At 40.5% G+C, this 24,387-nt stretch overlaps 1 protein-coding gene across 1 annotated transcript in view; it reads right to left on the reverse strand.

Moving 5' to 3' along the window:
- Nucleotides 1-24,387, reverse strand: part of pitpnm3 (PITPNM family member 3) — a 166,693-nt gene that overhangs the window by 67,835 nt on the left and 74,471 nt on the right. Inside the window, exon 6 of the mRNA XM_057838597.1 lies at nt 3,356-3,545. Within this exon, the coding sequence (XP_057694580.1) occupies nt 3,356-3,545 (190 nt within the window). The remainder of the gene's footprint in view (nt 1-3,355; nt 3,546-24,387) is intronic.

The following is a 24,387-nucleotide window of genomic DNA, read 5'->3' on the forward strand; positions in this document are numbered from 1 at the left end:
TTTTCTGGCGCTTTAAAGGCGCCACATGACAGTCTGGCATGATAATAGAACAGCAAGGTTGCGTCTGATTGGTGTAATGGAGTCATGTGATTATTGTTGCGACGTCTCATTGGTGAAATTAGTGGCACTACTCTTGGCTTCGTTGGCAAAAAAATAATAATCTAATATGTAGAATAAAGAGGAAAAATGTAATGACTCTTGCGTAGCCCAAAGTAGTGGAGTAAGAGGTGCCTTTTTTCTTCATGAATCTACTCAAGTAAAAAGTAAAACTACTCTTAGAAGTACATTTTTCTCAAAAAGTTACTCAAGTAAATGCAACGGAGTACAGGTACATGAAACGCGTTACTACCCACCTCTGTATATGATGATGTACAATGTGGAACTATACCATTCATTAATAATGTATTATAAAATTCAATACAGTTTACAGCCATTAATAACACATCCATCCATTATCTGAACCGCTTATCCTCAGAAGTATCCTTGGCAGAGTATCATAGACTTCGACCAGTGACTTTAAATATTAAGCCAAAGTTCTAGCTCGTTGGTTTGAAATGAGCTCCTTTTGATTAATCATTGGTATATCTGCTTGATGAGTGTTCTGATTGTGCTCTTTCGTAGGAGAAAACAACACAACTAGAAAAATCACCAAACATGAAAATAACAACCCATTTTCTCGAATAAAACTCATCAATTGTATAGAAACAATAATAAGTAATAGTCTGTGAAACCCAACAGGCCATACACACTCACCACAGGAGTTGATCTAATCAAGAGTAATAGCCTCTTGTGATGTAATTATACCTTCATTGTAACTACCATAGTTCCTTTTAAGCTGAAGCTCTTGATTCTGTCTTTTGGCTGATTGGCTAATCAAGATTATATCGACCCCCAACTCACCAAACCTGTAAGTTTCTTTTGGTGAACAAAAGCAGCTCAACAAATAGCGACTAGCTCTTAAAAACGCCTGCCACATTGAAATTATGGTTTCCTAGGAAGGCCATACTATCTGCCAACTAGGGCTACATTATTTGATCGTCAAAAGAACCAACAACTATTTTGAAATGTAATGAATCAGAGGCATTGTTGGCTAAAGAACTGTCCAAATTTTCTTTTTTGAGCCACTTAATATTTTTCATTTTTATTTATTAATATATGTTTACATTTTTTCCATGAAAAATTAAAAAGGGTAAATAGGTAATATTCTTTTTATATCTATTTACTTATAACATTTTGAATCAATTTGATTTTTTTTTTTAAGTTTGTTATTGATTTTTCAATTTTATTATATTTAATTACATTTTTGATGGAGACAAGAAGGGGAAAATCATTTAGATATGGCCTTTACTTATTTATTTATTTATCTTTTACTTTTTCCATCTTTTAATAAAAAAAGACAAAAAGTGAAAAACACTTTAAAAAATGTTTTTTTTTTAAATTTTTAGTAATTTAAAAAATAAAAAGGAAAAAAAGCAGCAAATCTGATGAATAAAATTTCTGCTGTCCTCAATGGAAGATTAAGGGCTGCAGAAATTTTATTTACTTTAAGTATTATTTTAGCAAGGAATGAAGTTGATGCACATACAGTGTGGAAAATAAGTATTTGAACACCCTGCGATTTTGAAAGCTCTCCTACTTAGAAATCATGGGCGGGTTTGAAATGTTCATGGTAGGGTCTTGTCCACTGTGAGAGACAATCTAAAAAAACAAATCCAGTGTCACACAGTGTATGATTTAAAAAAACCAAACAATTTATTTGTATTATACCGCTGCAAATAAGTGAACACCGGTCTATTAGCTAGAATTGTGAGCCTAAAAGACCTATTAGTCACCTTTAAAAAGTCCGAATAAAAGGAGTTGAGGTGGACTTTTTGAGTCTGACTTTTGACCTGTTTGAGGCGGTTAGCTGCATATAAACACCTGTCCACCTCATACAATCAGTAAGACTCCAATTCGTAACATGGTCAAGAGCAAAGAGCTGTCCAAAGACACCAGAGGCAGAATTGTTGACCTCTACAAGGCTGGACTGGGTTAGGGGCAATTGCCAAGCAGCTTGGTGATATAAAATCCACTGCTGGAGCAATTATTAGAAAATTGAAGAAGCTAAACATGACTGTCAATCTCCCTTGGACTGGGATTCCATGCAAGATCTACCTCGTAGGGTCTCAATGATCCTAAGAATGGTGAGGAATCAGCCAAGAACTACACGGAAGGAGCTGGTTAATGACCTGAAAGGATCTGGGACCACCATTTCCAAGGTTACTGTTGGTAATACATTAAGTCGTCCTGGTTTAAAATCATGCATGCATGGAAGTTTCCCCTGCTTAAGCCAGCACATGTCCAGGCCCGTTTTATGTTAGCCTATGACCATTTGAATAATTCAGAGGAGTCATGGGAAAAAGTCGTGTGGTCATATGAGATCAAATGGAACTTTTTGGTCTTCACTATTCTACTCATAGTGTTCAGAGGGAGAAGAATGATGAGTACCACCCCAAGAACACCATCCCTACTGTGAAGCATGGGGTGGTGGTAGCATCATGCTTTGGGGGTGTTTTTCTGCATATGGGACTAGACGACTATTTTATACTTTATTTAGGAGAGGATGACCAGGGTCATGTATTGTGAGATTTGGGGGAATAACCTGGGTCTGGCCTGGGAAAATGGGTCATGGCCGGGTATTGACCCGAAGCAGACAGCCAGAATAACCAAGGAGTGGCTTTGTAAAAAGCATATCAAGGTTCCAGAGGGGCCTAACCAGTCTCCAGAGCTAAACCCAATAGAAAATCTTTGTGTTTCGTGTTTCTCAGTGTCAGCACAGAAACCCGATTGATCTAGAGAAGATCTGTGTGGAGCAGTGATGCAAAATCCCTGCTGCAGTCTGTGCAAACCTGGTAAAAGGTTATAGGAAACGTTTGACCTCTGGAATTGTAGTCATAGACTACTGTACCAAATATTAACATTGATTTTATCAGGTGTTCGCATACTTATTTGCAGCAGTATAATACAAATAAATTGTTGAAAAAACATAAACTGTAATTTCATTTTTTAGATTGTCTCTCGCAGTGGACAAGCACCTACCATGAAAATTTCTAACCCGCCCATCATTTCCAAATGGGAGAACTTGCAAAATCATAGGGTGTTAAAAATACTTATTTTACTCACTGTAATTTAGTTTTGTGGGCCACACAAAATGACGTGGTGGGCCAAATTTGGCCCACGGGCCTTGAGTTTGACACACATGCTTTAAAACAGTCAACTTTGACAGACGACATCATAGGTGACATTCGCCTTTTTTTTTTCAATAAGAACAATGTAAGCCATATAAAGGCAAAACATCAGAATCAAATCCACGCACCTTTCCCGAGAAGCCCTGCCCATCATCGGACTGCAGAAAGCTGCGGTACACCTGGTTAGCGCGGGCAATGACGGTCGCGACAGCATCCTGGTAGCGTGGCGACACGATGGCGAGCAGTGGGAGGGCGGCCAGCGGCAGGTGGTCCACGCTGCTTGAAACACAGCTCTCGTCATAGCTGTACGGATTCAGACTAGAGGGATAAAAGTGTAGAAATCATCATCCGGTTTTTAAATATCAAGCATGCATCCTGCTAATCCTGCTCAAAATTGAATCAAATCCAAAGGTTAAGAACTTGTCTACGTGTCCCAATAGCTTTGTCCCTATCGTGCAGATATTAGGGAAAAGCTTTTGTTGTGTCACAAAGAATAAAACCTCTTTACACTAGTGAGTGCCTACATATGTGTGTGTGTCAGCTGAGTCAACTTTAATGGATGTGTGTGCATCGGCGTGACAGCGCGGGGAAAAGATGGCATCGCCCGACACGCTCCCCTTGCACAGACTGACTGTCAACGCCATCTATCAGTTTCTGGGATTACAGGAAGTGGCAGCGAAGCCGGGCCAAGGCTGCAACGCGTCAACGGGCGAGATACAACCATGTTGAAGCACTGATAGCAGTGGTTCCTAAACTGTGGGTCCGTGAGTCATGCAGGTCTCCAAAAATATCCTACTCTTTCCTGTCCTCCCTTCAGTAAATAAAATCAAAACTAGTACCTCTACGTATGAATTTAATTTGTTCCAGGACCTGGTTTGTAAGTCAAAATGGGTTGTATGTCGAGCGGGATATTCCCATAATACATTATAATTCGATTCATTCGTTTCACAGCCCAAAAACCTACGCTAAATCCTTCATAAATACTGCAGGTACTATTAAAAATAGCAATTACACAGAGCAAAACAAATAAATTATAAATACAAACCAAAATAATAATTTAATAATAAAAATAATAAAGATATGCCGATCTGATCACGTGATCGGAAATTGCGGCATTTTTCAGAGGATTGGAATTGGGTGAAAAGGATCGGGTTTGGGTTTACAATTAAATATATTTGTTTCTCTGCATCATGCTCGCACAGCCTTGAACTCTCCCTCCTGCTGCTTTTCTTGCTCACCGAGCAGCTGCTTGTTAAAGGTAATGATGAGTGACAGCTGTGAAAGCTTTGATCTTGCCAGAGAAGCTTGGGAGCGCTAACTTGAAAAGCACCGAATTCATTAGCTTGGTGAGCTTGTTGAACACTAGCGGTAGTGTGCCATGAGGCTTTCTCAGAAGCGTGAGTGGGTTTGAGTGGACTCGCTCAATAAAGCATTTAATAAAGAGAAGCATTTTTCTTGTTTAAAAATAATTTAGTGGGACGGTAATATGTTTAAGATAACATTTTTTTTTCAACAATATTTTTCTTGGTATCGGATCGGGACTCGGTATCGGCAGATTGTCAAAATCAGGTGACTCGGACTCTGGTACAAATATATGCGATCGGGACATCCCTAAATAATAATAATGTAACGAATTGGGTTCTAATGTGGCGGTTGTGTTTTGCATGCTGTTCCTGAACGCACCGTGTGACTGATGAGAGAGACAGAGCGGTGCGGAAGAGTGGGAAGTTTTTATTTTCTCTAGGGCTGTCAAAATTATCGCATTAATGAGCGGTAATTAATTTTTAAAATAAATCCCGTTAAAATATTTGACGCAATTAACGCACAAATGCCCTGCTCAAACAGATTAAAATGACAGCAGAGTGAAAGCTGTACTTGTTGTGTTTTTCGGAGTTTTGCCGCCCTCTGCTGGCGCTTGGGTGCGACTGATTTTATAGGCTTCAGCACCCATGAGCATTGTGTAAGTAATTATTGACATCAACAATGGCGGGCTACTAGTTTATTTTTTGATTGAAAATTTTACAAATTTTATTAAAACGAAAACATGAAGAGGGGTTTTAATATAAAATTTCTATAACTTGTACTAAAATTTATCTTTTAAGAACTACAAGTCTTTCTATCCAATTATGGTATTGCCATCTTGATTTATTGTTATAATAAAGAAATACAGCACTTATGTACCGTATGTTGAATGTATATATCCATTTTGTGTCTCATCTTTCCATTCCAACAATAATTTACAGAAAAATATGGCGCATTTTATAGATGGTTTGAATTGCGATTAATTGCGATTAATTACGATTAATTAATTTTTAAGTTGTAATTAACTCGATTAAAAATTTTAATCGTTTGACACCCCTAATTTTCTCTTTTCATGTTGTTGTTGTCGTTGGCTACGGAGGACACCAACCCTTTTGTGTTGCACAAGTTCTGAAATAAACGACTAAAAACCTGACGACACCTGTGACTTCCCTGTCAAAATTAAAAATAAATCGAAAATAGAAAAGCTTAGTAGAGGAGGATACATCTGCTTGAGGACCGGCGATATCACAGACATATTCCGGTCATACAGTGGAGCAAAAAAAGTATTTAGTCAGCCAACCACTTAAAAGGATGAGAGTGGCCTGTTATCATCATTGGTACACCTCAACTATGAGAGACAGAATGAGAAAAAAATCCAGAAAATTACTTTGTCTGATTTTTAAAGAATTTATTTGCAAATTATGGTGGAAAATAACTGTTTGGTCAAGAACAAAAGTTCATCTCAATACTTTGTTATATTCCCTTTGTTGGCAATGACAGGTGAAAATATTTTTGGTAAGTCTTCAAAGGTTTTCACCAGTATTATTTTTGTCAACAATGACGATAACGAAAACATTTCGTTAACAATTATTTCATGACGATGACGTCAGGGTGGCGCGCTGGAAACATGTTTTGGGAGACTAAAACACAACAAGATGGATGCCAGTTGTCGTCTGACGACACGAGAATGAGATGAAAATTCGCCATAGTTTGCATCATGAATTCACAATGTGTGATATTTTCCTATTGTATGTGTAGCTAGAAAGCATTTAGCAGTGTTTGGTTGTGTTCCTCATGTGACGTGCTGTGCTGCGCCCCTCACGCCCCTTGCCCCACACATAGGCGTGTGTCCATTCCCGGCTCCTTTTGTGAAACATATGTGTCTGGTGCTGCTTGGTAAGTTTTGTTTTCTTATTTTGGCTAGATATGCCATGTTGCTTTAGCCTTTAAAGGTCTGAGTGATCCTCACACACAAAACCAGCTTGTAGCGTTAGCATAGCGTAGGGTGACCAAACATCCTCTTTTGCCCGGGCAAGTCCACTTTTCACACACTTTTTTAATAGGGCTGTCAAACGATTAACATTTTTAACCGAGTTGATTACAGCTTAAAAAAATAATCGTTATTAATCGCAATTCAAACCATCTATAAAATATGCCATATTTTTTCGTAAATTATTGTTGGAATGGAAAGATAAGACACAAGACGGATATATACATTCAACATACGGTACACAAGTACTGTATTTGTTTATTAAGACAATAAATCAACTAGATGGCGTTAACATTATTAACATTCTCTAAAAGCGATCCATTGATAGAAAGACTTGTAGTTCTTAAAAGATAAATGTTAGTAAAAGTTATAGAAATTTTATATTAAAACCCCCTTAATGTTTTCGTTTTATTAAAATTTGTAAAAATTTTCAATCAAAAAATAAACTAATAGCTCGCCATTGTTGATGTCAATAATTACACCATGCTCACTCATTGTGCTGAACCCCATTAAAATCATTTGGACCCAAACGCCAGCAGAGGGCGCCAAACACCAAAAAACAAGTAACGAGCGGACATTACACTGCTGTCATTTTAATCTGTTTGAGCAGGGCATGTGCGTTAATTGCGTCAAATATTTTAACGTGATTAATTTAAAAAATAATTACCGCCCATTAACACGATAATTTTGACAGCCCTACTTTTTAGGTTTATAGACGAAAACATTTTGAGAATTTTCGACTAAAACAAGACAAAATTTGTCTGAGTTTTCGTTGACTAAAACTACACGAAGACGAACACATTTTGAAATGACTAAAATATGACTAAGAATATTAACTATTTTTGTCCAAAAGACTAAGACGAAAATTAAAATGGCTGCCACAAACAACACTGATTTTCACACGACGTTGCAGGTATTTTGGCCCATTCCTCCGTGCAGCTCTCCTTGAGAGCAGTGATGTTTGTGAGCAGTGATGATGACTCTTTGTTTCAGAGCAATGTGTTTGGGATTATTGTCATGCTGAAAGACCCAGCCATGTTTCATCTTCAATGCCCTTGCTGATGGACGGAGGTTTTCAGTCAAAATCTCATGATGCACGGCCCCATTCATTTTTTTCCTTTACACGAATCAGGCATCCTGGTCCATTTGCAGAAAAAAGCCATAAAGCATGATGCTTTCACCCCCATGCTTCACAGTGGGTATGGTGTTCTTTGGATAGAATTCACCATTCTTTCTCCTTCAAACACGACGCGTTGCATTTCTACCAAAACGATCTATTTTTTGTTTCATCTGGCCGTATGACATTCTCCTAGTCCTCATCTGGATCAACCAAATGCTCTCTAGCAAACTTCAGACGGGCCTGGACGTGTACTGGATTCAGCAAGTGGACACGTCTGGCAGTGCAGGATTTGAGTCCCTGGCGGCGCATTGTGTTACTGATAGTAGCCTTTGTTACTGTGGTCCCAGCTCTCTGTAGTTCATTCATTAGGTCCCCCCGTGTGGTTCTGGGATTTTTGCTCACCGTTCTTGTTATCATTTTGACGACACGGGGTGAGATCTTGCAATTCACATAAAAATATATTAGTTCATTTCAGATCGTCACACACAATCATTTGTTGTCACCATAGCACTATGTTTTGTCTACTTTTTGAACACTGTGTACAAGTACTGTTTTGCTTACAAGGCCAAGGTTACCAATGTAAAGCAAGTTATTCTTTTCCCTCATGTCCACATTTTCTTCACTCTAGTGTTTTCCAGTGTTTTTCATAGAGAGACTGGCTCTAGCTTGCCACCTGCTATAACGACAAATATAAAAGCAAAGGCAAAGGCAAATTTATTTATATAGCACAATTCAACACAAGGCAATTCAAAGTGCCTCACATCACATGAGGATCATAAAAATCACATTAGATCAATAGAACGTAAAAACAAATACAATCGAAACAGGAAATAAAATTATACATAAAAATCGCATTTAATCACTAATAGAATAAAAAATAATAATAATGATAATTTAAAAAAAAAAATAATATTACTACTGCGTACTACTACTACTGGTAATAATTGAAATCAGCAATGGAGATAAAGCACAAGAGGAAAAGAAAGCAAATAGATTGAAATATATAGACAGTTATGGATATGCAGTGCTAAACAAAAGCGTTTTTAGCCCTGATTTAAAGGAGCTAACAGTTTGAGCATACTTCAGACCTTCATGTAACTTGTTCCAGAGGTGAGGAGCATAATAACTAAATGCTGCCTCACCCTGCTTGGTTCTTGTTCTTGGAACATAAAAGAGACCGGTTCCAGACGGCTTTAGGGGTCTAGATGTTTCATAGGAATCTAACAAATCAAGCATTTATTTTGGTCCAAGGCCACAAAGTGTTTTGTAGACGAGCAGTAGTATTTTATAGTCTATCCTTTGACTCACTGGAAGCCAGTGTAACGATTTCAAAACCAATGTAATGTGGTCCAGTTTCCTTGTATTTGTGAGGACTCACTGCAGCATTCTGTACTAGCTGCAGCTTCCTGACTGATTTTTTTTATCAAGACCTGTAAATATACCATTGCAATATTCCAGTCTGCTGAAAATGAATGCATGCATAAGTTTTTCCATGTCTTCTTGAGTCAGAAGCCCGTTAATTCTGGCTATAATTTTAGGAGGTTATAAGCGGATTTAGTGACGGACTTTAGATGGCTATCAAATTTTAGGTCTGAGTCAATAATTACGCCAAGGTTTCTGACTTGATTTGTAAGTGACATTGTGCTAAGGTGCCCTCATATCTTTGACCTTTCCTTTTTTTGCCCAAAAATCATCACTTCTGTCCACATTTAACGGAGAAAACTATGATCTCGAAAGTCGGGGCAAATCTACTTGGGGGCACCTGCGTGGAGCTCTTGAAAGCTCTTTGAAAAGAGTTATATGCTCTTTAGAATGAACTGCGTAAATAAATGTGTGTAGCAGCACTGACAACACGTTTTTCATAACTAGCACGTATGCTTGCAAAAACATTTAATGCTACACCAGTTAATGAATGCGCCTAAAAAAGAGCAGTTGTCAGTAACTCTCTGTCGCCTGTCACTTCCACTTGTTAATACTCGGTGAGCAATTGCATTTGAATTTTTAAAATGCTGGCTGGTGTCCCAGCGGAGCAGTTATCAAGAAGGACACGCAGCTGTGAAGCAGCCCAGGATGCGTCCTGGTGGATGCACCGTGTGATGTGCAGCTGTCTGGCACGCAGGCCGCTTCCGAAGCCTCTGGAGACGCCGTTAGACTGGCACTCTCCAGGGCCACTTTGTGAGGGATTATGTGATCTTTTATATATTACTTCTTTGCAAAGCCCTAGCACATTTGTAAGTTAATGGTGAACAGGCATACACTTTGGAATATGTGATGTGAATGTAGACAAGTGCAAGACCGGAATGTGTATGAGGAAGAGCTGTGTTAAAATAGATCTTAGTAGCAGGGTGTATGCAATGGGTATCTGGCAGTGTTGTTAATAACGGCGTTAGAATATAACAGCGTTACTAACGGAGTTATTTTTTTCAGTAGTGAGTAATAAGGGTGTAACGGTAAATGTATTTGTATTGAACCGTTTCGGTACGTGGTGCTCGGTTCGGAACGGAAGCGTACTGAACGAGTTTCTGACGTAATGTAACCCTTACTTTTCGAGGCTGTGAGTCGATCGGGTTACAGTTTCTTTGTGTAGATTATATTTACTCCGTCTTCTTTACGATAATGAGGACCAACATGGTAGGACAGTATAACCCAGAAACGTCAACGGCGCGACGTGGCCGCCGCGAGAACGCAGTGAAACACGGGCGTTAAAGTCAATCAGCCAATGCACACCAGTCGCATAGGGACACGTGTTAGACGCGTCCCAGAAGCGGCTCAACGTGACGCACGCGAAAAGGATTGCAGAGTTTATTATTTGCCCTCCTGCGTCAATACTACTAGCTAGGATCGGTCAGACCGGAAGTCAATCGTGTAAAAATACGGTGGATCTGGTTGATTTTCAAACTAATATGCAATCGTAACCCACTTTTTGAGTCCATCAGATCTCTTGAGTGGTAGATCGGGGCACAGTTGACTTGTCTTTGTTGATTTACTGCTGTCTTCTCTGCTATAATAATAATCAACACGGCCCCGTGTTCAATACAAAACCCTCCTACTACAACAAAACAAGTAGGAACTAATATTCACATAGGAACTAAAGTTATACAAAATAAAATATACAATATAAATGAATACTACATCACATTTGTCAAACATAAACACATAATAAAATAAATAATAGCCCATTTAAATAAAACAAATTGAAATGAGCTAAAACACCTGTAATTAAATAATAAGAATGATATACAGATCCTGCTTACACAATTAAATGTATTAATTTCTGTGTGGCGCTTTAACTTGAGAAAATCCACCAATAAAGCTTTTGAAAACCGTTCACAAGGGGGAAAAAATGATTCAGTGAGACATTTCATTTGTAAAATACATGTTAAAATCTTTGTCATTAGGATCGCGTTTCTCTTTAGCACAGGACTTCTTTTTTCTTGTTTCTTTCAGAAAGAAAGCTGACCAATACGCAGGGTCTGAAAGGCAAATTGTTTTTGGATTATCTTTAAATACCCGCTACTTTTTGAGCAGAATTCTACCTTTGTATAGGCTAATGTTCCTATTGTTGAAAGCAAAAAGGTATTAATAAACAATTAGCACATTTATATTTTGCATTTTGTTTTCTTACTGTACTGAAAATGAACCGTAACGTGACCTCAAAACCGAGGTACGTACCGGACCGAGATTTTTGTGTACCGTTACACCCCTAGTGAGTAATGTAATTAATTACTTTTCTCATCTTGGCAACGCCGTTACCGTTACTGAGGCGGGAAAGGTTTGCGTTACTACAGTGGGGCAAATAAGTATTTAGTCAACCACTAATTGTGCAAGTTCTCCCACTTGAAAATATTAGAGAGGCCTGTAATTGTCAACATGGGTAAACTTCAACCATGAGAGACAGAATGTGGAAAAAAACAACAGAAAATCACATTGTTTGCATTATTTGCAAATCATGGTGGAAAATAAGTATTTGGTCAATACCAAAAGTTCATCTCAATACTTTGTTATGTACCCTTTGTTGGCAATAATGGAGGCCAAACGTTTTCTGTAACTCTTCACAAGCTTTTCACACACTGTTGCTGGTATTTTGGCCCATTCCTCCATGCAGATCTTCTCTAGAGCAGTGATGCTTTGGGACTGTCGTTGGGCAAAACGGACTTTCAACTCCCTCCACAGATTTTCTATGGGGTTAAGATCTGGAGACTGGCTAGGCCACTCCAGGACCTTGAAATGCTTCTTACGAAGCCACTCCTTTGTTGCCCTGTCATGCTGAAAGACCCAGCCACCTCTCATCTTCAATGCCCTTGCTGATGGAAGGAGATTTTCACTCAAAATCTCTCGATACATGGCCCCATTCATTCTTTCCTTTACACCGATCAGTCGTCCTGGTCCCTTTGCAGAAAAACTGCCCCAAAGGGTCTGGAGACTGGCTAGGCCACTCCAGGACCTTGAAATGCTTCTTACGAAGCCACTCCTTTGTTGCCCTGGCTGTGTGTTTGGGATCATTGTCATGCTGAAAGACCCAGCCACGTCTCATTTTCAATGCCCTTGCTGATGGAAGGAGATTTTCCACTCAAAATCTCTCGATATATGGCCCCATTCATTCTTTCCTTTACACAGATCAGTCGTCCTGGTCCCTTTGCAGAAAAAACAGCCAAAAGCATGATATTTCCACCCTCATGCTTCACAGTGGGTATGGTGTTCTTCGAATGCAATTCAGGTGCCTTTCTCCTCCAAACATGAGAACCTGTGTTTCTACCAAAAAGTTCTATTTTGGTTTCATCTGACCATAACACATTCTCCCAGTCCTCTTCTGATCCAAATGCTCTCTAGCAAACCGCAGACGGGCCTGGTCGTGTACTTTCTTTAGCAGGGGGACACGTCTGGCAGTGCAGGATTTGAGTCCCTGGCGGCGTATTGTGTTACTGATAGTAACCTTTGTTACTGTGGTCCCAGCTCTCTGTAGGTCATTCAGTAGGTCCCCCTGTGTGGTTCTGGGATTTTTGCTCACCGTTCTTGTTATCATTTTGACGCCACGGGGTGAGATCTTGCATGGAGCCCCAGTTTGAGGGAGATTATCAGTGGTCTTTTATGTCTTCCATTTCCTAATAATTGCTCCCACAGTTGATTTCTTTACACTAAGCGTTTTACCTATTGCAGATTCAGTCTTCCCAGCCTGGTGCAGGTCTACAATTTTGTCTCTGGTGTCCTTCGACAGCTCTTTGGTCTTGGCCATAGTGGAGTTTGGAGTGTGACTGACTGAGCTTGTGGACAGGTGTCTTTTATACCGATAATGAGTCAAAACAGGTGCCATTAATACAGGTAACGAGTAGAGCCTCGCTAGACCTCGTTAGAAGAAGTTAGACCTCTTTGACAGCCAGAAATCTTGCTTGTTTGTAGGTGACCAAATACTTATTTTCCACTCTAATTTGGAAATAAATTCTTTAAAAATCAAACAATGTGATTTTCTTTTTTTTTCCACTTTCTGTCTCATGGTTGAGGTTAACCCATGTTGACAATTACAGGCCTCTCTAATCTTTTCAAGTAAGAGAACTTGCACAATTGGTGGTTGACTAAATACTTATTTGCCCCACTGTATATTGCAACCTGGTGGCCAATGTGCACAAACAAGATAAAGCACCATGTTGAACACCTGAGTGACTTCTTGATCTCAATTTTTTTCCCTATTTGATGATCTTAATTCTAATTAGAGAGAGCCTTTGGGGATGATCTTATAGGGCAAAAGGAGTACTGATGAAGGGGCTCCATTAACAGCAGACGATAACACCACCAATCAACATGGAGACCCTCGCTGCTGTTAAAAGATAGAACGTCTCACACAGGGAAAAACAACAGTGTAGACTTGCAGTTTATATCTTAATTGGACTCTGGACGCAGAAATACAAGCTAATGCGCTCCTCGGTGTCGCTTCATTAACAGCGAAGACCGTAAATAGTCACAGTCGTTACTCGCTACCTGCCAGAATAATGAGAGTCCAAGATAGACTTCTTCTTCCTCCTCTTCACTTCTAATCCATCCTCCAGGGCTTTTCTCCATCCACCCGCTCATGTCAGTTTTTTAATAGTTTGAGTGTTTGGTTTCCATCAAGGTGGCGCAGAGGCGGTGGATAAGCGGGCAGGCTAGTGGGTGTGAAAGGAAATCAATGTGGGAAACTTTTGCTGTTAATTGGCCGTGCAGCAACTGTGGGGCTTTTTTTTTCTTGCCTCTGTTCTGGTTCATATGTCAATGTCAGGTAGGATGGCTTGAGAAATTCAGAACCCTACCTTAATTTGAAACCATGTCCTTCCTTAAACCTTAAATTAAATATATAATATGACATTGACTTAACGTTGGCTTCAAACCCCAAATTTGCAACTCAAAGCCCAGTATCAAATCTAAATTTGAAACTCCAATGTTCTGTCCTCTTCTTTTAGTGAGGAAATTAAGAGCATCTACAGAAAAAAAATACTTCAGAAGTTGAACTACCAACAAAAACTGCTTTGTACTCTGACATTGCATTCAAGCAGAAACGGTAGTTGCTTTCTGGTCACATATGTAGCTCCCGACTCTTTCTCCTGATAGGCTCGAACATCACATGACTGGGGAAGTTGTTGGACAATTGAGGTTCGCATGACAGTACTACAGTACATGATGAATCAATGCATCAGGAATTTCCTTCTTTCTTGCCAGGCAAGTGAAACCCTAATTTAGTAAAATCCAGAATTTGCAAAGCTAACCTAACAACCTAATACGGGTAGTCTCGGATTATGACATAACAGACTTGCGCGATTTCGACTTTACTACGCCGAAGTCTTGTCCACCATTCTGTCTCCAGTCATGTTTTTTTTTTTTTTTTTTTTTTTTTTTTAAATCGCTTAAAGAGCATACGAAATGAGAAAAAAAAAGTCTTAAATGGCATTATTATGTGAATTAGAATCATATTTTGAGACGATTCGACTGTAACAATTTAGCAAAGCGCAGATGACGAGAAATTAGTCTTTTAATCTGCCGGTTAGCCACGCCTACTATTATAGGGCTTTAGCGTCCCCAACAGGTGGATGACGTCAGCGGGAGACTGGGCTCTTCGGTTTTACTATTCAGCCCATTGAGGGGGAATTATTCAGAACGAGGAAAACGCGACGAAGAGAGCCGCAAAATGTCATTGTTTCAGTCTCTCTACTCCAATATTTTTAAAGGATATTCTTTTTATCCAAGTATTTTTCCCCACTAGCTACAGTATATAAATGGCTTGAGAAGGACCAGTCAGCCCGTCGAGGGGGAACTATTCACAATGAGGAAAACGCGACAAAGAGAGCTGCAAAATGTCATTGTTTCTGTCTCTTTACTTCAATATTTTTACAGGATATTCTTTTTATCCAAGTATTTTCCACAATTGCTAAATAAATGGCATGGTCATGACAAATAACAGTCTTGTGCTAAATGGAATATGAAAGACTAAAAATGCATTTATTCAGGACGACATGGCAAAATTACTCCATAATGGTCAAAACTGTCGACTTCACCTTTACTGTCGAACCTCCCGATCGATATTTTATGACACCTAAATCGGACATATGTCATTTCCCTTCCCCGGCTTTGGAGATTGTAAACAAACCAAGAGGCGTGACAGCTAGCCGACATGCTAACCCGAACCGAGTGATGTTTCAAAGTCTTCGAAGCGGAAAATCACACATAACTAGCCCGGATTATTTGACACGACGACTGGGTTGTCGATTGTCTTTGCGGATCGGCAAACTGCCCGGCGGAGAGCACTTTACAGTTCGTTCCCCGGAGGAGGGCGGCTGCAGTTGTTGTACAGTTAATGTGCAGCTAATGTGCACGAGGAGAGCTTTTTACATGCCTATCAATGATCAAACGTAAGTAGTCCTTTATTTAAAGAAAGTTTGTAGTGTTTACTTTGTAATAGCTGTATTAATATTTGACATAATACAAAACAAGATGTTTACTCACTTCCTCGTAAGTCCAATGGTCCCACAGTAGTCGGGCTTGTTTTGGCCAATATCCACGGTGAATGGGAACTTTTTGAAACTCCAAAAAGGCGCATACGCCTCTCCCTCATACAGAATGATTTTTCTGCAGCCGTTTGGCTGGCGTGGTGCGAAAAATAAACGTATTAATCTGCAAAATCAGCTGAATCCTTCGTCCTCATACACAACAGTACGCTGTATAGTGAAGAGGACGCCTTCTCCCGTACACGTCACAGCGCCCTCCTCCTCAATGCAAGACCGAAGCCGGAAGTCACTCATTTTCATTTTCATATTTCAATAAATATAGCGATCGCTACCGCACACATCCAAGCGGTCCATATCATTCAGGAGCAGAGGTTGCGCTAGACTTTTTCGTTGTCTGTCATTTTGACTGACAGTGTCATAAAAATCCAGTCATAATCTATTTTTACCTGTCACTTACATTTTTAAAATGATAATAATGACATATTCAATAGTATTTAGTTTTCATTCATTTTTAATTAATATTCTGTCCGAACAAGCTTAACAAGAGGCAGACAGACAGCGGAGTGCACCAATCAGCGACGGGCAGACGTGCCGTTAGCAAAGCGACGAGGGCAGGACGAGGGACTTGCGCGCGGAAGTAAACATACGAGGAGAACGGAGTTTATTCAACATGGCTAGCGCGAGACAGACTGTTGTCAATGTCTCGTGTCGATGTGTTTTAGCTCATTTAAAACTGAATTTACCGTGGATTGGAACATATTCTCGGCTCTCCCGCCTTCCGTGTTGTTGTAGAGATGACTTTCGGCGCGCAAGAGTGACGTTGCTCGTGAAGAACACGTCACGCAAATAAACAAATCTGATTTGTCGATTGATTTTGTACCTACTCGAGAGGCTGTGTCCCAGACTTTTCTCTCAGTGTTTGAAAAATACAGGGAGAACAGTCTGGCCGTGCCAGGCAAACACTCAGTTGCCTTGACATTTTTCCGAGTAAGGCCAACGACGTCATGCATCAAGAGAGACAATAGCTAATTAATATGCTCACTCGCCACCCTGTGGTCTGGGGTGTGAATTGCAACCTGTCAAAATGACGGATGGACTTTAGTTTTTTTCGTCACTGTTTTAAAAAACCGGTCAACGACGGAAAATATTCGGTTAACGCGACCCCTGTTCAGAAGCATAAAATACCGCGTGTATTATGAAATAAACATGCTTTTTCGTGTCACATGCACTTTAAACAGTAGGGGTGTGCCATCTTAGGCACCCCACGATTACGATTCAGGGTGCTAGGATTCGATTTTTGAACGATGATCACGGGGTTGACGATGATCGCGGTTATCGTGATTATCACGATTATCGATGCATCGTACAGTACTGATTAATTAAGTAGCCAGACAAATTTATGTCCAATATTTATTTAAAATATCCTTATAATTCAACAGGAAAGATGGAAACATGCCCATGCAACAAAAAGCTGCCCTTAAGCTGCTTTTTTATTTATTTATTTTTCACAAGAAGGTGCAAAAAAAATAGCTGTTTCAAATTTACACTGGTGGAATGAATTCCACATTTTCTGGACTCAAACAAAGTGTCTTTAGAAATAAGACTTCTTTTAACCAATATATTCTGTTTTCACAGTGTTACCTCCCTTGTGTAACTCTTGGAGTGACAGGTGAAAATCACAACTGCTTTTGACACCGGCACACACACTCATTACAGCGCGCGCACTGTCTTCTCTCCCTCTCTCTCCCGCAACAACAGATTTCTGTACTATTTCGCATGTTTGTAGTCTTACCGCTGTACTTAATCATGGTTTTACACGTTTTGCATATGAAATACATGTTAGCGAATTAGCTAATTAGCTTAGTGCTCGCCGCTAACTATTAACATCTCAAAAACAACAACAATAAAGGCTAAACAGAACAAGAGGGTGTTAGGTTTTGTGTTGGTTTTTTCCTAGTGTGACTTGTCCCTGTGATTACCCATTGATTTCACCTGTTTTGCCTGCTCCTAGTGAGTCCTCCTGTATTGCCCAGCTGTTCCTCGTTGTCTCGTTACCCCTTGTCTGCATGTGTGTATATAAGCACCCAGTTTCTTTTCACTCCTTGTTGCGTCATTTTCAATGTCTCCGTCAAGGTCTATGTCAACGTCACTTTCAAGTCCTGTCCAAGCCCTCGTGTTCGCTAGTGATGGGTCCGTGAGACCTCATGAAGCGTGTCAACACAGTGACACACTGTGTTGACACAGTGTGGATACTGTGTCATTGAATACTGACACCTGCTGGACATAAAAAATCCCTACAGGCAGCCCACTTGACAGACTGATACTGAATTGATGACATAGCATGTAAAATCAAATCATTTAAGTCTTTGCATTCATATTGCATTATTCCATATCTTTAAATTATTTGAACATATATTATAGTGTGAAAATGTAAGTAATAATGAATGGGCGAATGAGGATGCTAGTGGACTTTTTGTTCTGATAAAATTTTATTCAAAAACATAGTTTTTTTTAATGTTTAAAATTTAGTCGGTTCCTTTTTTTTTTTTTTTTTAAACAAGCAATTTCACCTGCTGTGGACAACACACACTCGCATGGAACCAACGATGCCAGCATGTACAAGAATTTCTTAGCCAGTTGAAAGAGGTTTGGATAAGATGTTCATTGGCTCCTCCAGTACTGAAGAAAATCTGCATTGCGTGCCATGTTCGGCTCAGCCATGCATCGTTGCACTTTTGCAATTTCATCTGCAGTTGCATTGCCTCCTTCACTCCCCACATCGTCATCTACGTGCTACCATAACCCATCAGAAAAAAATTGAAATGACAAAAATAAATTATAGCTTAATTACCGATTTCTAATAAATGACCAAAAAAGCTACTGTGGGAAAGCAAAGGAATTATTAGATTATCAGAAACTTCATTCTCATGCTTGGTCCAATAATGCTTCAGCATTGAGGAGGTGGCTACTGTTTGTATATGACAGGTTGAAAGTACAAATGCGACATTTCACGTACAAAAAAATAACATTAATAATATAAAAGGTTTTCTTGGAACCATGCGACCCGTTCAACACGTTCAGACCTGGACTCAAACCCGCGCGCACATCGTGTCGAGGACAAACGGTGAGTGCTCTGACCACTAAGCTAGCAGATTAGATGCCAACGAGGCTTCTTCAAGGCATCGAAAGGGATATTTCCACGCACCGCAAACGACGTGTAAGCGTTATCTTAAGATTAGTTGTATTTTGAATGGAAGATGGCAAGTGCGTTTTCCCTGTGTTACGTCCATTTCCACAGCATGTGGACAACGAGGAAGTAACGTGAGATGTGGATTGTTTCAGCAGCTCCATCGCGTTGACAGACGCGCTTCCTTTTGATCCAGTTTGCCGCGTCATGACTGTGTCGACACAGTTCAATGAGTTCATGCATCGGTCACGTGATTTTCTTGTAGCGATACGCGCACCGACGCAGGGGTTGCTCCATGAGCTCGGCGCGCGCGCCGGCGCATCTATATCACTGGACCAGTGTTGGGCACGTTACTTTAAAAAAGTAATTAGTTACATTAGTCACTACTTCTTCCAAAAAGTAACTGAGTTAGTAACTGAATTACTCTATAGTAAAAGTAACTAGTTACCAGGGAAAGTAACTATTTCCGTTGCTTTAAAAAGAACTTGTTGTATGTCAAAGAATTTGAAATTTTCTGAGCAGTATTTGAGTCAGTGGAATAGAGAAGAACAGACAGGTAGTTAACTTGTTAGGTGCTTCAGCAGATTTGAATTGCTTACCACGGATGTCGACAAAAGCTTTGCCCCGGGACATAAATTACACATTACATGCAGGTTCTTTCCTTTAATTTCGACAAACTTGAAATAGTGTCTATATCTCCACCTCTTAAAGGACAATTTTTCTTCTGAATGCTCTGCCATCGCGACCCTGTGCATCTGTTTTGCGTGTGTGTGTTTGCCGCACGCGCTGTTCCGGTTTGCTTGTGAAATCACCGGCTCTGATTGGCTTACCACGACACATGACTCTAACCCTCAGCCAATCACAATCACTTCCATCGCATCTCTCGAAGGGCTGCATTTGGTAACACACCAGCAATGTCAACATCGCGTCAACGATCCCGCCGCAATAACGCACCCGTGACGCTCGGCGACAATTTCCGTAGGACACGTTTCACGAGCAGCACGTTTGTGGAGCAGCTCGATCGGTTCACGCGAGGATTGCAAGATCGCGCGAGAATAGCGGGTATTTAAAGGTAATAAAACAACAACACTTTGCCTTTCAGACCCCGCGTATTGGCTAGCTTTCTTTTTGAAAGAAAGAAGAAAAAAGAAGTCGTGCTAAAGCAAAAAGCAATCCCAATGACAAAGATTTTAACATGTATTTTACAAATTAAATGCCTCAATCATTTTTTTTCTTAGTAGCATTTTTCTAAGCTTTACTGATGTTTTTTCTCAAGTTAAAGCACCACGCAGAAATTAGTAAATTTAATTGTGTAGCAGGATTTGTGTATCATTCGTATTAATTACAGGTGTTTTAGCTCATTTCAATTTATTTTATTTATATTGTAAGTTACGATTGCATATTATTTTGAAAATCGACCGGATCCACCGTATTTTTACACGAGTGACTTCCGGCCTGCCCGATCCTACCTAGTAGTATTGACGCAGGGGGGCCGCGTCTCGAGTCAAAAATCAAACTCTGCTGTTCTTTTCGCGTGCGTCGCGTTTAGCGCTTCTGGGCCGTGTCTAACACGCAGACGCACTGCGACTGGTGTGCATTGGCTGATTGACTTTAGCGGCCGCGTTCCGAAGCGTAATTGCGGCGAGATCGTTGACGCGACGTTCACGTTGCTGGTGTGTTACCGGCTTTAGGTAGGCTCGCTTCCCGACAATTCACGTCACCTTCAAAGCGTCTGCCGTCCTCAAGATGGAAGCAGAATTATTGCTGGCTGACAGTGGGAGATGTGAACGAGGCTAGCATCAGGTGTAGCAAACACAGAAACGTTACCAAACTTTGGAAAGCATTGTCTAATTGAATGAGCAGGGACAAACAGCTTGGAGTCAGAAGTACGTGCGCTATTCTCGAACCTGAACGCACCCCAAGTCTTGCATGACAAATCAACAGAACAGAGAGTCGGCTCGACACGGCTGGTAGTTTCTTCAATTTATTCAGAGTAAGTAACGCACCGCTTTTGACCGTCAGTAACGGTAACGGCGTTGTAACGGCGGAAAAAGTAACTAGTTAGGTTACCCCGTTACTGTAAAAATAACACCGTTATGTAACGGCGTTATTTATAACGGCGTTACTCCCAACACTGCACTGGACCCATCACTAGTTTTCGCCTCAGTAAGTTTCTGATACCCAGCCTTTGTTAGTGACCTGAGTTTTGTTTGCTGCATTTTTAGGGATCTCCACATTATTCGTCGATACTTTGTTTTTGCTGGCCTTAATTAAATCGTTTTTGCACCGTCTACCTGCCTCGCCTCCCTTTCCCTGTATTTGGGTCCACACACCACCTGCCTGCCCCGCACTACCTGACAGAGGGTTTGTGTACTCACCTCTTATAGACGCACACAGGTCTTCGCAACACACTCAGGACATTTTTCAATTGAAATGCCTTAAAACTACTGCTGGACACCTGAAAGACAAGGAGCAACAAACTATCTCTCTTCCCCTCTCGCTCTAAAAAAATCACTTGTGCACAAAAGCGCGACTGCTGGGTCGCGCTCCTGTACCTGCCTGTCTCATACACAAATTTATTTTCCAGTCTTTTAAAAAGGAGTAAATCTCTCTCCCAGTAACTGGGAGCATCCCTCATAATGTTCTGCTCGCGTCAGTTAACGATGTCCGGGCGGCAGACATGCCTTGAATTTCGTTCCGCTACAAGCGGCTGTCATAAAGTTATGAGTGAAAATCATCGTTTTTTAACCTTTATGAATCGTAATCGAATTGTCACGTGTCGAATCGTGATGCATGTAATAATCGATTTTTTGGAACTCCTCTAGTAAACAGTACCTAGTTCTTGCCATGCCTCCTCCCTGAAAAGTGTCGCCGCCGTCCTGCAGTTCCTAAACGGCGACAGATCCCACCCGCTGTCATCTCCGGTTCTCATGTGTCTGCCCGAGAAGCGCCCTTTTCTGCTTGGGAGCGTCATGACGCCCGCCCCAACCTCCGGTTCTCCTCTGACCGCCGACAATGCGCCTTTTTCTGACTTTCCACTTCTTTGTTCTTATGCTGCTGCTGCTGCTGCTTCTCCTCTAGAATCGACTGATCTTGCAAGTCCCGATCCGTTTTTTTGAGTTTGGAGGTCGGGCTCGCTGTAAGAGAGGCGACCTAAGCGGCCATGATATCCCCCCCTCTCTCGCTTCCCTACTCTTTCCACAGCGCACTTTTCCCTCAGCAAAGCGACCCTATCGCGAGTAAAGCCCAAATATTTTTTTTTTAAACCTAAATAGTCATTCAGTAAAATGGCATTTTACATAACATACCTAACAGTATCTTATTTTTTTATTCTTGATCTCATTATTATGACACAAAATACATGTTTTTGGACAGTTATTTTGTATTTACAGGTACTTAAAGGGTTAATTCCAATTTACACGGAAATTCGGGTTGCATTGCTAGCCTAGGAACGAAACTCGTTCGTAACCCGGACATTACCTGTAATATGTAACCATAATCCCTTCTATAAACGGTACTTGCAACCCTGACTGCTTTGAAACACAAATCTAAAACAGTGAATGAAGATTCAAAACACTATTTAACAATCTTTACCTAATCTTGACTTAAAACCCTAATATAAAGACTATCACAATGAATATTTACTCCATCCCTCATCCTAGTGTGCATGTTTGCGTATGGAAGCAGAGTTATGTACTGTTGTGACAGGTTATCTTCAGTAGCTCCCGTGTCTAATAAGACAATAATTGCAGGTCTCTGAGGGGAGCAACAAGCTGTCTCCGACAACAGAACAAGCTCGGAGGAGTCACCACGGGGGTGCCCTACACTACACCATTTAGAATCACACGCAAAGCGGCGCACTTGTGAGAAACTTTTTGCCAACGCCACCTCCGTGCCATTTTTTGGCAGCCGAGCTGTCGGCCTCAACACGTGGAAATTAGCCAGCGACGGCTTCCCGTCTGTTCCTTCGATGTTTGTGTTTATGTCACGTCAGCCAAATTTGGTTCGACATGCCCACCTGAGCAACACTTTCATATTAGATAACACTATTTATAACGCTGCAGTGACGTTAGCTAATTGGGAAGTGTTTTTATATAAATTTTAAAAGGTAATATGTTGACATAGTTGAAGTATCGCAATATGCATCAGATCGCCACACAAGTATAGGGATACGGATCAGATCGTGACTAAAGCGGATCGTCCCACCATCGTCTCTAGTTTGAACCTAGGTGAACTTGAAGTAGTTTGAGATTACTTGTTTATTGGTTGGGTTTTTATGCAGCCACGATGTGCTGGCAAGCTTCATGGAATGGGAAGAATGGATCCCAGAAGAAGAAAAACCCTTCTGGATGGCAGGGTGAAAAGCTTAAGGAAACCAAAGAAATGCTTCGAAGCCAAAAAGGCTTTAATGCTGACTTCAAACTCTACTTAAAAACCTAAACATTGTCTTCAAACACTCGCACTCCAAAGCTTGAAACAACATAATAAAGCAAACACGAGGGATAAAAATCTCCTGCCTGCAAAGCGGTCTAGTGAATCACACGAAAATAATAAATCCCTCTTGACCCTGACAACAATTTTTGAATGTTTCAAGCCACAAAAATTGAAGGCCGTGATGCATACATTAAGAAAATATGCAGTTCAAAGAACTCCTCTGTTCCTTCTGCGTCACCAGTTGCATTTTGTCTGCACCCATTCAAGTAAAAGACACTTAGCCTTAAAACCAAACGACGCAGTGCAAAAGTGAAACATCATCATTAGCACTTGAGAAAATAAAATGCATAACCATAAGAGATTTTACTCTCCCCAATCTATTAAACAAAGGAGTTTTGTGGTGTAAAAAATTCAGTTTACGAGACACAACGCTGTATAATTCATGACGAGAGCTGAGATGACGCCAGCCATCCACATCCATTTGGTAAAAACTGCCACAAAGGAAAGGTGAATGCAATCAAACATCAAATTAGCACCGAATCCACAGAGATGCATCTACCATGAATCTATCTCTTGTTTTAAAAAACAAAAAAAAATGTAAGGAGGAAATAACCAGTGTTGTCACCAATGCGTTACTGTGATCTGATTACTTTCGTTCAGTAACGAGTAATCTAATGCGTAAATTTTTCCAAACCAGTAATCTGATTAGTTTCCTTAGTGTCTGTGCATTACTATTTTGTTATTGCCTCATAAGAAATGAAGAATATTGTAGTCATTTACGAAGAGCATTTTGAATAGAAAATGCTAGAAACGTTCCTGCTACGTGTTTGTTTGTATTGTAACCGCTCACAGTTACTTCCTGTTTTGGTTTCGGGTCACACGCGCGATGTGTTTTGGGACTGACAAAGGCGTGTGGCAGGCTACCAGCGTGCGTGCACATTCGAGTCGAGAGCAGCCACCGTTTGAGATGTGAGAGTAAATGTTGATCTGTGTGCTTCCATGAATGAACGAGGGTATTTTTCCTTCATTCTGGAGGGCTCCAGCGATAGGTTGGACCCCTACATGACATTACATTCGTAGCTTTGCCATTGCTATGATTAGTAGTCATCATATTCATGAAGCACATTTATGCCGTGAGGTGACATGTTCGTTTAGCA

This window comes from Corythoichthys intestinalis, chromosome 6 (assembly GCF_030265065.1).
Source record: "Corythoichthys intestinalis isolate RoL2023-P3 chromosome 6, ASM3026506v1, whole genome shotgun sequence".
NCBI classification, from domain to species: domain Eukaryota; kingdom Metazoa; phylum Chordata; class Actinopteri; order Syngnathiformes; family Syngnathidae; genus Corythoichthys; species Corythoichthys intestinalis.